Source organism: Gymnoscopelus microlampas (assembly GCF_963454915.1).
Source record: "Gymnoscopelus microlampas genome assembly, chromosome: 4".
Classification (NCBI taxonomy): Eukaryota; Metazoa; Chordata; class Actinopteri; order Myctophiformes; family Myctophidae; genus Gymnoscopelus; species Gymnoscopelus microlampas.
The window spans coordinates 17,711,694-17,724,650 of record NC_139941.1 but is presented as its reverse complement, the minus strand read 5'-3'; the positions used below and the strand labels follow the sequence as shown (position 1 = coordinate 17,724,650).

The 12,957-nt window shown below is 44.5% G+C and overlaps 1 protein-coding gene across 1 annotated transcript in view; it reads right to left on the bottom strand.

The window, feature by feature from the left end:
• znrf3 (zinc and ring finger 3) overlaps nucleotides 1–12,957 on the bottom strand; it is a 109,554-nt gene that overhangs the window by 46,698 nt on the left and 49,899 nt on the right. Inside the window, exon 2 of the mRNA XM_084056138.1 lies at nucleotides 4,278–4,397. Within this exon, the coding sequence (XP_083912264.1) occupies nucleotides 4,278–4,397 (120 nt within the window). The remainder of the gene's footprint in view (nucleotides 1–4,277; nucleotides 4,398–12,957) is intronic.

Sequence of the window (12,957 nt, the reverse complement as noted above, 5' to 3'; positions counted from 1 at the left end):
TATCAAGTATAGGGCTGTCACAATAACGTCATTTTAGCCCATTAAGACCTGAGGCCGCTTCTAAACATTTTCTAAATCCTAACAGTTTTTTCGGAAAAAAAAAATATAAAAAAAAAAAATTCACGATTTCTCAAAAATAGCAGATCTACAAGCTCATAGCGCGGCACTCGGTGCCGCGCTATGAGCTTGTAGATCTGCTATTTTTGAATAGCCAAAGACACCTAAAGTGACACAGATGCGTTCCAGGTCCAAATGGGTTAGTTGACAATGAACACAAATAATTGCGATTTTAACAACCGAGTTGTGTTTTTGGCATTTAACGTTGGACCGTATGAATCCCAATGATGTTTCTGTTTGCCTTTTAGCCGTTGTAAACAAGAATAGCAAAGGGCAGATATGACAATTAACTTAAATATGCAAAGAAATGGGCGCCGACGGCCGAGCGGTTAAAAGGCACGTATACGGAATAGGCTTCCCGAAGCCGGCGGTGGGTTTGCTGTGCGTCACTCCCTGTCTCTCTCTCTCTCCCCTGTTTCCTCTCTCTCTCCACTGGCCTAATGGAATAAAAGCCAAAAGCTCAAAAACTCATTTAAAGAAAGAAAAAAAGAAAAAAGAAAATTGCTGACAATGACCAGTACGCATAATTCAAATTAATGTCCAAAACAGGCCATGCAATAATTTGATACTTTCCAAAACGTATAAAGAATTGCAGAAATAGCTACGAGGTCACATGATTTTGACAATTATGCAAAATAATTGCTCATCTAAAAATAATGTTGACCAATCTAGCAATATTACATATTGTATCATATTGTGACGATAATATTTTTATTAGAGAAAATACAAAATAGGGCTTAAGAGATTAAAACTAGGAAAGGTCAACAGTCATATCAATCCAAAATACCACTATCCCAAATACCATTATCCAAAATACCATTATCCCAAATACCAGACGATATCTAGTCTCATATCACAATATGAACATAATACTCCCTCTCCGCATTTCCTGCTTCTCTCTCCACAATCGCTGTGAAATAAAGGTTTAAGAAGTACCCCCAAAATAACTTTAAGTAAACAAATAGAGCCATTCTGTCTCTCCCTGCCTCACTGCTGTGGTTACAGAGAGAGAGAGGTCGGGGTTGAGCCTACTCTTACACACGGATGTCCTGACCAAGGAGTACAAGCTGCCCGTCCACCACACAGCCTCAAGCTACAGACTGGAGCCAAACCCATACATCTCTTTGGTTGATATGTATCGGCCATTATCTGTGTTTTTCATCGGTATCGGTATCAGCAGTGGTGGGAAAAGTGCTCAAATATTTTACTTAAGTAAAAGTATCAATATTGCAATGTAGAAGTACTCTGTACAAGTAAAATTATTCAAAATTACTTGAGTAAAAGTACAAAAGTATTGGTATCCAAATGTACTTAAAGTACCAAAACGAAGTACTAAAATATTAGAAAATAGCCGATCTACAAGCTCACAACGTGCCGCGATGCGACGCGTTGTGATCTTGTAGATCGGCTATTTTCAAATAGCCTATGTATAAAATAGGGCTACAGTGGTTAATGTATGTTTTATAATGTAATAATTTATATCTACAAAGTAACTAGTAACTTATGTTTTCAAATAATTGCAGTGGAGTAAAAGTACAATATTTGCCTCTGAGCTGTAGTGGAGTAGAAGTAAAAGTATAGACTATTGGAAATACTCCAGTAAAGTAAAAGTAACTCAAAATTGTACTTAAGCAATTATGCAGCCGATGTGTCCCGATTATTATCCATTTTCAACCTGGCTTCCCTATTTTGGGAATGTCGTTATATGGGGAAATAGTGCCTATGTATGTACTGATGCTAAGCATGCTAGTTCTCTGACATACTTGGCTGACATGCAGAGCCTGTAAAAAAAAAAAGGATTCCACAATATTTGTAATGGTCTCTTTGGGTCTCCTCTGGACAAGTTAAGTGCTCCTAAAACTTGCAGACATCATCTAAAATGACACAGAGGCCTGTTTTCTAAAGTGATGCCACCGGTGACAATCCCTATCCGGACAGACAGTGACAGAGGGACTTTAGTGCTTTAGTTTAACATGCTGGTGCATACATTGGCTAGCTAGTGCAAGTAAACTAATAAATTGTATTTAGAGGACTTTTCACACACAATACCAGTCACAAAGTGCTTCCCAAATCTAGACACACAAAAAAAAACACGAAAATATATCAATTATCAAATCAAAATGAATAAAACAACCGACCAATATGAAACAAAGCAAATGACAAGACAGGACACGACACAAAAGAGCTGCAATAACAAAATAATGATGTAAAAGGCCTGTCTAAAACAGGTGAGTCTTTAACAGTCTTTTAAAGTTGTCCACAGGGGACAGGAGGTCGTTCCACAGTCGAACGGCCGAAACACGCAAATAATCAAAAGTCACCTTTGTTTTTTTTATCTTTAACCTCATTGCGAGGGACAACCAAGCAGGCCCTGGGATGCGGATCTCAGAGACCTGCTGGCGACATGTGGGTGGAGCAGGTCACATATATACACAGCTAACAGTATGCCCGGTGCCCTGACCACAGAGCACTTTGTACAGTATGTGATTACAAGAACCTTGAAATGGATTCTACAATGCAAGGAGGCCAGGACAGCTAGCTAATGTATCCACCAGCGAAAGTTGCAACATTAGCATGTCTATACGGGCACAAGGGCTCCTTGAATTATGAATGGCTGCTCTCTTTCTGTCACCAGGCATGCACACGAGAAATGAGACGATAGCCAGCCCCCCTGCCCCCCCCCCCCCCCCCCCCCGTTCCCCAGGGAGCGTTGGTACATTCCATTAGGGGGAACACTTAATTAAAGCATGATAAAATACCACTCAGAGACTTCAGAGGGGGGTTTGAATACTAGGGGAAAAAAGGGTGGGAGGAGGGACTCAGTTCATCCTCATTCCCCCAGAAAGGAGACAAACAAAACAAAACAATCATTCTAAAATGAATTGTGCCCCGACCACCAGAGATCACCGTTTCTCAGTGTCGGGTCCGGGGGGGCCGTCAGGACGGGTCTGACGGGTCTGTAAGTCAGATCGTACAAATGGAACCATTTTTTGTTTTATTTCTGGGACCCCAATCGACACGGTAAAACTCTGTCAATGTAACTTCTGAGAGTGTACACATGGAACCCAATGGACCCGTAAGGGTCCATTTGGTTCCATGTGTACACTCTCAGAGTTATGGGGGGGGTCGTTGAAATTAAAAGGTTTGAGAACCACTTGTGCTACACTAAATGGAACAGAGCCTTTATTAGAATCATTGGTAACACCTGTGAAGAAAGTAACTCTGAGAGTGTACAAATGGGGTCCATTTGGTTCCATTTGTACACTCTCAGAGTTACGGAACCGTAGGGGTCCATTAGGAACGCCTGGTTGTCCCCGAACCTGACATTGAGAACCACTTAGCATGTGTACAGACTGGAACAAAGAACGTATAAGCTAGCCGATAGCGTGAAGCTAAATGACTGGGCATGAATAAGTACACAATAATAATAAAACAGACTTTTTCACTGAGGCTTGATTCATACTTATAGAGTTGCGCACCGAAACAACGCATCGTATTCTTCTCCTACAGACTACGACCCAATGTCAATCATTTCCCTTCTGTCATTAACTGCCGTTTTATTGCTCTCATCTAACTTTGCTGCAATGAACGCAGGATGTAAACAAAGATAGCGGCCGTAAGAAAAAAATTATAATAATTGTAAAAGTCTAGCTGGGGTAACTCTCGAAAAAACTGCTGGACAGGCTGTCTGCCTCCACACACAATTAGATTAACCCATTAAGACCGGGAACGCATCTGTGTCATTTTGTGATTTCTTTGGCTATTCAAAAATAGCAGATCTGCAAGCTCATAGCGCGGCACTGAGTGCCACGCTACGAGCTTGTAGATTTGTAGATACATTTGTAACTCAAATCTTTGCTTCTCGGGGTCCCTGGAACAAAATATTTTGAGATGTGGGTCCGCGGCCAAATACATATCATTTTGGCGGTCCTTGACATGAAAAAGTTTGAGAACCACTGATGTAGCGACATAGGTTTTTTTTTTTTTTAAACTGTTAGGATTTAGAAGACATTTTGTGGAATCGGCCTCAGGTCTTAATGGGTTAAAGTGTTTACTTGACCCATGTCTTCTAGTAATCAAATTAGGGCTCCAGTTATTATGTCTGTGTGTAAACGCACAGGGACTGTGTAGAAACTTCAAAAAAGGAGCCGTCTGTTTACCTTTCCCAGTACGGTGAGACAACTGGGGTCCAGTTCAGGTTGCTCCAGCTTCACCACTCCCACCCAGCCGTATTCGTAGCCCTCCTCGTCGTTGTTGTTACATAGTCCCAACGGATGCATCTGGAAAGGAAGACAGCAGAGGTCAGGATTCAATACAAAACGTGAACATCGACACGGAACTCACAGGACAGGCGTTATTATCATTATTATTATTATTATTATTATCATTATTATTATTATTATTATTACTACTAGGGCTGGGTGATATGGACAAACTACTTTTTTTACCAAATACCTCAATATTGATATTGTGACAATTTTATCAATTTAGGTTTTTATTTATTTAGATATTTTGATTAGCAAACATAGCCGATGTACAAGCTCACAATGTGGCAACACTTTGAAAGTATAAAATAAGGCTTTAAGTGATGAAAACCAGGAAAAGACAACACTTTTGCCATTTCATGATATATATATATCACGAATATCAAGCTATCCCCAAATCCCAGATGAAATCTAGTGCAACAACAATATCGGTAACATCGATATAATACTGATATATTGCCCCAGCCCTAATCATTACTGTATTATTCATTTCAACCAGGTCTTTATTGATCCCCCCCAAAAAAAAATAAAAAATAAATCAGGGATCATTTCTTTGAAAGACGTCAGATAAGTCACATGCAAAACATGGTGGCACTTTGCCTGGAATTCCTCATGCGGAGCCACACAGAGCTTTGTCACGTACAATATGTCCAGAGAGACGCCTTTGATGTGATATGTGACATGAAAGGCCACCCCCCACGACGCACTGAGTTGGTTTGTCCTCGACCGGGCTGCTGGCTTATAGATTTACTCGGGGGGCATGGGGGTAAAATACCAGCTCAGAAGTGAGCTAATCTCCCGCTGGACGCCAACCCCCACCCCCCCAACCCCACCCCTACAACAACTACCTCATTTGAGTGAGCACCAAACGGCCTATAATCCACTTGTCACCTATTTTCCATAATGAAACATAAGAGGTTAAGAGCATTAAAAGGTCTGTGAAGTACTACCCACCGTGTGCGGTGTGGAATAACGTCAAATCTAAAAACGCATACAGTGGTGGGTATTCTACCCTCGTCGTCGCTGCGATGCAAACGCTTACCGGAGCGCTCAGACAAAAGCAGTGCACAGACAAAACTGTTATGTCGTCGCTGTCGCGGGCAGAAACCTCTCATCTCCATATTCCAACAGTTTGTGTTTTTTTTTGTAAATGAACGCCCTACCTGATCACACTACAGCGTCACACAAACGCTTCAAAAGTAGCAGATCCACAAGCTCGAAACGCGGCGCGAAGCGACGCGTTTTGAGCTTGTCGATCGCAACCTTTGCTATTTTTTCATCTGAATCATTGTATGAGGTTTCCAGCCGACAGAAACGATATATATCGACCATGTCGGGCAGAAATGCAGATGACAGTGAAGTGACACAATTTAAGGACTTTTAAGATCTTTTTAATACTTTTTTTTTGTTTTAAATAGCCTATCTAGAAGCTCAAGAAGCTGAACACCTCAACGCCTTGCGCTGCGAGGCGTTGTGAGCTTGTAGATCGGCTATTTTCACAATACTTATCTGTGGAACCGAGTCAAACTAAATGTAATGCCTCAACTCCTACAATTCCAAGTGCTTGTCAGGGTGGGGGTGGGGGTGTTCAAATATGGGGTCCCCAGTTCAAATATGATTATTATGGGGGGTGCCCAGTTCAAAAATGATTATTTTGGGGGGGGGGCTCCACCTGAAAAGGCTGAGAAGAACCCCTAGCTTTAGAGCAGTAAATGGTCCTATAGCGCTCGCTGCCACAAAGCCGTGCAGAGCCCCCGTTCCCAGAGAGCACGTCTGCAGAGTAGATTAGGACTTAAAGGATGGCAGACACGACAAAACACTGACTCACTCACTCCATGGGACCATGCAGGGAAGGAGGTGGCAGCCTCTGTAATTACAAAACCAACCAAAGCGTTCATCTCGCTGCGTTTTAACGTCCCATTACTTGAGTTTCCTTGATTGTGCAGCATCTGGAACGACGCGGTGGGAGAACCGTGTGGAGGAGCCCAGTCAATTGATTAACCAATTAAGACCTGTAACTGTGTCATTTTTTGATTTGAGCTAAAAAGCATTATTTTACACTTTGGGCTATTCAAAAATAGCAGATATACAAGCTCATAGCGCGGCACCGAGTGCCGCGCTACGAGCTTGTAGATCTGCTATTTTTGAAAAATCGTGAAAATGTGTGCAAATCTTCTGAATATATATATTTTTAAAGCGAACATTTTTAACTCAAATCTTTGCTTCTGGGGGTCCCTGGAACAAAATATTTTGATGGGGGTCCGTGGCCAAATACATATCATTTTGGGGGTCCTTGACATGAAAAAGATTGAGCACCACTGATATAGAAACATACGTTTTTGAGAATACTGTTGAGATTTAGGAGACGTGTAGAATCGGCTTCAGGTCTCAATGGATTAAAGAATCTGCACCTTTTTTTCATCACAGACTGTGAGAATAAAAAACTAAATCTGTGATATATATATATATATTTTTTTTTTAACCAATATACTTGACTGAACCCACAGGCATGTGTACTGTTGCTAGACTGTGTTATGGAGGTAAACTTGCACCATAAACACAGTAGATAAGCTAACAAGAGGGCCATTAATCAGCAGGTCATTGCTTATCATGACAACAACAAATTCAAACCAATAAAAAAGACAAGATCAAGCACACGCGGTACCACAACATCAGGTCACATAGGGGAAACAGAATAGCTGTTCCTGCCTGATAAACACAAGTTGGATTGAACGTAGACCTTAAGCACTTTCAACCAAAATGTCAAAAAAAACGGCAAAAATTAGCAGCGCCACGCAGCACCAGAATGCGGCGATGTATAAAACACGGCTTAAGTGGCTAATCAAACTGAAAGCCAGTCCAACACGCTATCCCATCGCTACCCTGGCGACAGACGGGCTCCTGTATTTGCATTAAAAGTAGGCCAAGCTGACCTGCGGGCCACTTATCCTAATGACCACAGCATCCCATAATGACCACAGCATCCCCATCCAGCCAGCAGTCAGTGTGGGCTGGCGCCGGGGCTCTCTCTCTCGCCCCTGGGCCACTGCTGATGACCCCAGATACCCTTCTCCCTCCAATGACCCCCGACCTTTGAACCCCACTTCATCACTTTTGGGAGCAGGCTGGGCGTGCAGCAGGCCAATTGAAGAGGTATATTCAATTCAGGAGGCGCCTCCAACTCACTCCAGCTCCACAAGGCCCCCGGGGTCAAGCCACTGACCGGAGGTTTTTTCTTTTTTTTGGGGGGGGGGGCTTAGTTTAGAGTATGGGGGTCAAAGAGGATGGGCATGTCAGGAGGAGGGAGGAATTTTAGACAACGTGTGCCGTTCTGTCGTTTAAGCAGAGCATCGCGTCTTTCCTTCCCGCCCTGGGGTTGAAATCTGACGAGGACACTGGATTCCCCACAGCATCAGCTTTGTGCGTTAATAGTTTGGAGGTGGGGACTGGAGGTACAGCAGATGCTGAATTTGAGAAATCACAAGACCTTGGGGGATTTCAGCCTGAGGCACGCGCACACGCACACACACACACACACACACACACACACACACACACACACACACACAGTCAAATACACCTTTAGAGAGAATGAGAGAGAGAAAAAGTCCTCCAAAAACACAGAGGTATCACAAAAGCTCTGATAACAAAGGGGGGGCTGACTGTTATGAGTCAACGCTGCACTAGCTTGGCTTTTTTTTCCACTTTTTTTTTTTTGTACAAATCCAAAGCTCACGGCCACTTTGTCCGCCTCCATTTTACACGTGCATTTTCTCTAAGCTCCTCTTACTGTGATAAACATAGGGGAGCTGAACAGCATGCAGGGGGGGGGGGGGAAGCTCAAAGTGAGTGTTTGGAAGGTAGGTGGATATTAGCCTAGGGGCTGGCAGTAGCAGGGAGGGAGCACAGGTAGACATTACATACACATCGGTATGATAATTTCAGAGCGCTCTCTCTCCCTCTCCGTCTTCTGAGGGACGGGCAAATTGAAGAGGAAGCAGAGATGAAAGACCAAGAACCAAGTCATGCTTCATTTTATACTTTGTCGTACGGGGGGGGGTGTCCGTGGGTTCTCAACAAATAGTTGAGAACCCACTGGTCCAGCGGAGGGGTTTGCACTCATTCTGCTGCAGTCGTGGTGGGCAAGGTTGCCAGATCTGCTTATTATAATTCCCCCACAAGATTTCATTTGAAAATAGCCGATCTACAAGCTCACAACGCGTCGCGTCGCATCGCGACGCGTTGTGAGCTTGTAGATCTGCTATTTTCAAATAGCTGATGTATATGTCAAAGTGCTCATGTGGCGCATAGTCGCTTCTTTTGGGCTGGTTTTCCTAGGCCTGGTTGCTTGTTTCTCTCACAGAATCTGGCAAGCAGGTCGTGGGTCCAAATGAGAGTGCGCTCGACTCTGAAAAGCGAACAAACGCATCCGTTCGGCTACGTTCGTACACGGGTGGGGGGGGGGCGGTTTGGGGGGGTTTGGTGTGGCGAGGGGAGGCCATCTAGTATAGCGAGAGGCCCTCTCTATCTCAGCCAATGCAAGCGGCCAGGGGGACCAGGAAGTGGAACAACTCGCTGGTTGTGTGATTGTGACCTCTTCTCTCTCTCTCTCTCTCTCTCTCTCTTGCTCAGTCTAATAACTTGGATGGCGGTGGTGGTGGTGGAGCCCCGCCTGTGTTGCCCCGGGGCGCTGAACACTGGGCCATTGTGCGGGGGGCTCTCTCTCTCGCGCTCCTCCAAAAAGGGGGGTGGGGGGGTGTGTTGTTGTTGTGGACCCGTGTTGTTATTTTAGAGGCTGGGCCCATTGCGCCATTATCTCCACCGCTGGGATTCTTTTTTTTTTGGGGGGGGGGGGGGGTTTCTCTTCCACATGCTGTGGAGATGGTGTGTGGAGGACAGGTGCGTGGAACGCTGAGCCCCGGGGAGGAGAGAGAGCATTGCGACCGTTATTTTCACACAAACTAAAACGGGACTCTTAAGCAAACGTGCCTGTTCATGCACGCGCGTGATTGTGCACGCACGTTAATGTACGTTCGTGTATGCACGTGCAGGCATACACGACCGCACACGCGATAGGCTTTTTCATCAGTCTTTTTGTCGTCACATCACAGGTTTACAGAAGTAAAACAAGTGGGTGAAATTATTTTTTGTGCAAGTTCTAGCGTTTTTGTCATTTCCATTGAAAACAAAGAAAGGGGAGAAGAAGAAGGGGGGGGCAAGGGGGAAGAGAGATCAATCAAAGAAACAAACAAATGATCTGCATATTTACACACAGTGCCTGAGGTAAGATATAAAGTTGCGTGAGCATAGCAGCAGATGTATACTGGATGGGGGGTAATTATCTTACAGTAGCTTTAAGCCCACCTAGTGACTGCCTGCCCCTTTCAACAGAAAAGAGCATGATGACTGTCTAACCTAAGTGCTGGAAACAAGTATTATTAGTTTCATCAGTGAAAACCAGGATCGTTTCATAGTGACTGTTGAAAACCGGCACATTTTAGTATTTTAGAGCCATTTGCCAGGACTTGGGGACAGTGTTCTAGTGCAGTGGTGCTTAACTCATTCAGTGCCAAACTTATTTATTCATGTTAATGGAATTTTGGTTCTGAGTGCCACAGCCAAAATTCATTGTAAAAAAAAAGTGCTTAGGAAGCGAGATACAGCCTTTTTAAGTTATAGGTTAAACAAGGAGTGGATGGAGCAGCAAATCTTCAAATCATCATATCTTGGGTTCTGAACATGTTTTTCCCCAAAAAAAAAAAAAAAATAAAAAAAAACTTTTATTTTGAATTTTTTTTTTTATTTTGAATTTTTTTTTATGACGGATTTGACGGATCGTGGCGCTCTGGGCGTCAGGCCACGTGACGGATTTGACGGATTGTGGCACTCAATGAGTTAAAGTGGGGTCCGGGGACCCCCAAGGGTCTTTGAGGTGGTTCCATAGAGTCCCCAGCAGAATGAGGAACAGTTTGATTTCACTATTATTTCACCGGCTCAAAGTTAGCCCAATGAGAGCATGTATAAGAATGCCTATTCATCTCATTGACAGAGTGACAGGGAGTGACGCGCAGTAAAGGTCGTCGGGCTCGGGAATCGAACCCGGAACTCACAGTCAGGCTGCATCAGAGCCTGTTAAGGTGTGCACCTTAACCGCTGGCCAGCGAGCCCCATTCAGTACAAAATCTAATTTAACAACAACAATCTTCTCGTATGGGTGTCACTATCCCTGGCACAAAGATCCTTTCAAATGAGGCGTCCTGATACGTATATATATTTGGGGATCCTTGACAAATAGTTGAGAACCCACTGGTCCAGTGGAGGGGTGCGCCCATTCTGCTGCAGTCATGGGCACGGTTCGTACACTTCTCAGGGCCACGAATGGCACAAACATGCATGCGCGCACACACACACACAAGAGATCACAGAGCCTCTCCTCTCTTGTGTTGGAGCAGCCCAGCTCTCCCCGACAGGCCCCACATGCCATACAAGCTCTGCCCACTCCAAGCACCCCGTGCTCCACTTTGCTTGTTCTTCTCGCTGCGCAGGCAGGACTCTGGGCAGTGTGCTGGACAGTAACTAAGTACATTTACTTGGCTACCGTTACTTCAGTCCATTTTTGAAGTATCTGTACTTGAGAATATTTGTATTTTTGGATACTTATGACTCTCACTGACTCCATATTTCTAAAGTAGTGGTGACGTGACATTTTCTTCTGAAAATGTTTTGATTTTCTTTGGTACAATTTTCTAAATTTAATTTGAGAAAATGTTCTTTGTAATTTATACTTTTGAATACTTAAGTATTTAAAAGCATGCACTTTTGAATATTTAAGTTAATGTTTTAAAGGAAAATACTCCAGTAACATTCAATTGTAGTTGAGTAATATTTGACCAGGACTATCTCTACTTTTGACTGGAGTACTGAGGTGCAGTACTTTGACTCGAGTACTGAGGTGCAGTACTTTGACTCGAGTACTGAGGTGCAGTACTTTGACTCGAGTACTGAGGTGCAGTACTTTGACTCGAGTACTGAGGTGCAGTACTTTGACTCGAGTACTGAGGTGCAGTACTTTGACTCGAGTACTGAGGTGCAGTACTTTGACTCGAGTACTGAGGTGCAGTACTTTGACTCGAGTACTGAGGTGCAGTACTTTGACTCGAGTACTGAGGTGCAGTACTTTGACTGGAGTACTGAGGTGCAGGTACTTTGACTGAAGTACTGAGGTGCAGTACTTTGACTCGAGTACTGAGGTGCAGGTACTTTGTCCACAACTGACTCTCTGGCTGAGCATCATGGCTCAGTGGGCCCCCCCTATATGACCACAAGGGGGCAGCTCTTGTTCTGGCCCCGTCTGTCTGCCCTGCCCCGGGGGAGGCAGCCTTTCACATGGGTATCCCCTTACACAGGCCACACTCTCAATGAAATCATGGCAGGGATTTGAACTCCACCTGTCACTCAGGCAGCTGGCCACGCCCCCTTTTTACTCAACAACCCCCCCCCCCCCCCCTAACAAGAGAACATAATAAAATGTGAATAATGCTGCACCACAAAATAGAAGCTATATTAGTTGGTCATAGTTTAGTCTTTCTTTTTCCAATACGCCATGGAGCTGGGGATAGAAGGGCGAAGAGAAGCCTTCGGAATTGATCAAAAGCTTTTAAATGTAACACAAATGCATTGTATGTTGGAATGTAGCATAACATGTTTAAAAACTGTGATGTTAATTGCTTTAAATATGGGGGGGGGGATGCATGATTGCTCCCCCCCGCATCCTCATCTTTAGGCCTGTTTTCCCTTCCTTCCGGAAGGAGTTGAGCTGATAGTGGGACAGTTTGTAATGGGATCACAAGTGGTCCCTGCTTCTGTACGAGTAACCCCCCATGCCCCCCCCCCTCCCCCTCCCCCCCCCCACGGCACGTTGTCCTCTCAAAAGTAAATCAAAATGCGAGTCACATCCGCGCCATTCCTCCTTTGTCTGTGACACAACTCGCTGATCCTTTGATCGTCCGACAACCACTTTTACAGCCCTCTCTCTCTCTCTCTCTCTCTCCCTCTCCCCCCTCTCCACCCCCCTCCCCTTTTCTCTCCCTCTAAATCATTGTCACCCCTGATTACAGACCCTTCTCCACCCGCCCCTTCAAACTGTTCAAACACCCCCCACCCCCACCCCACACACACACACACACACACACACACACACACCCCGCTCTACTCGTCTACTCTGTGAGGCGTTCTATATTGCCCTTCCATGAACAGTTTGTTTGGATTTCTGTGGCGATGGTGGTGGTGCGTGTAAAAAGCCAGCACTTTTAAAAAACGTAAGCCCTGCATACTTTGTCGTACGGCACATAGCAAAAACTGCAGATTTACAAGCGGATTCAACACATTGTGAGCTTGTAGCAAGCTCGTTTGCTTTTTTCCCTCTTCTTTTTGTAACATTTTGGCCTATAATCACATGCAGGGATACCAAGGTTAGAGCAGAGTTACTTGCTTTCTTTAGGTCGGCCATGATGATCTCTGGTTCCGCTGGTCAACGCTAAACTGATCAATGCAAATTATCTGAACTTGTTGAACT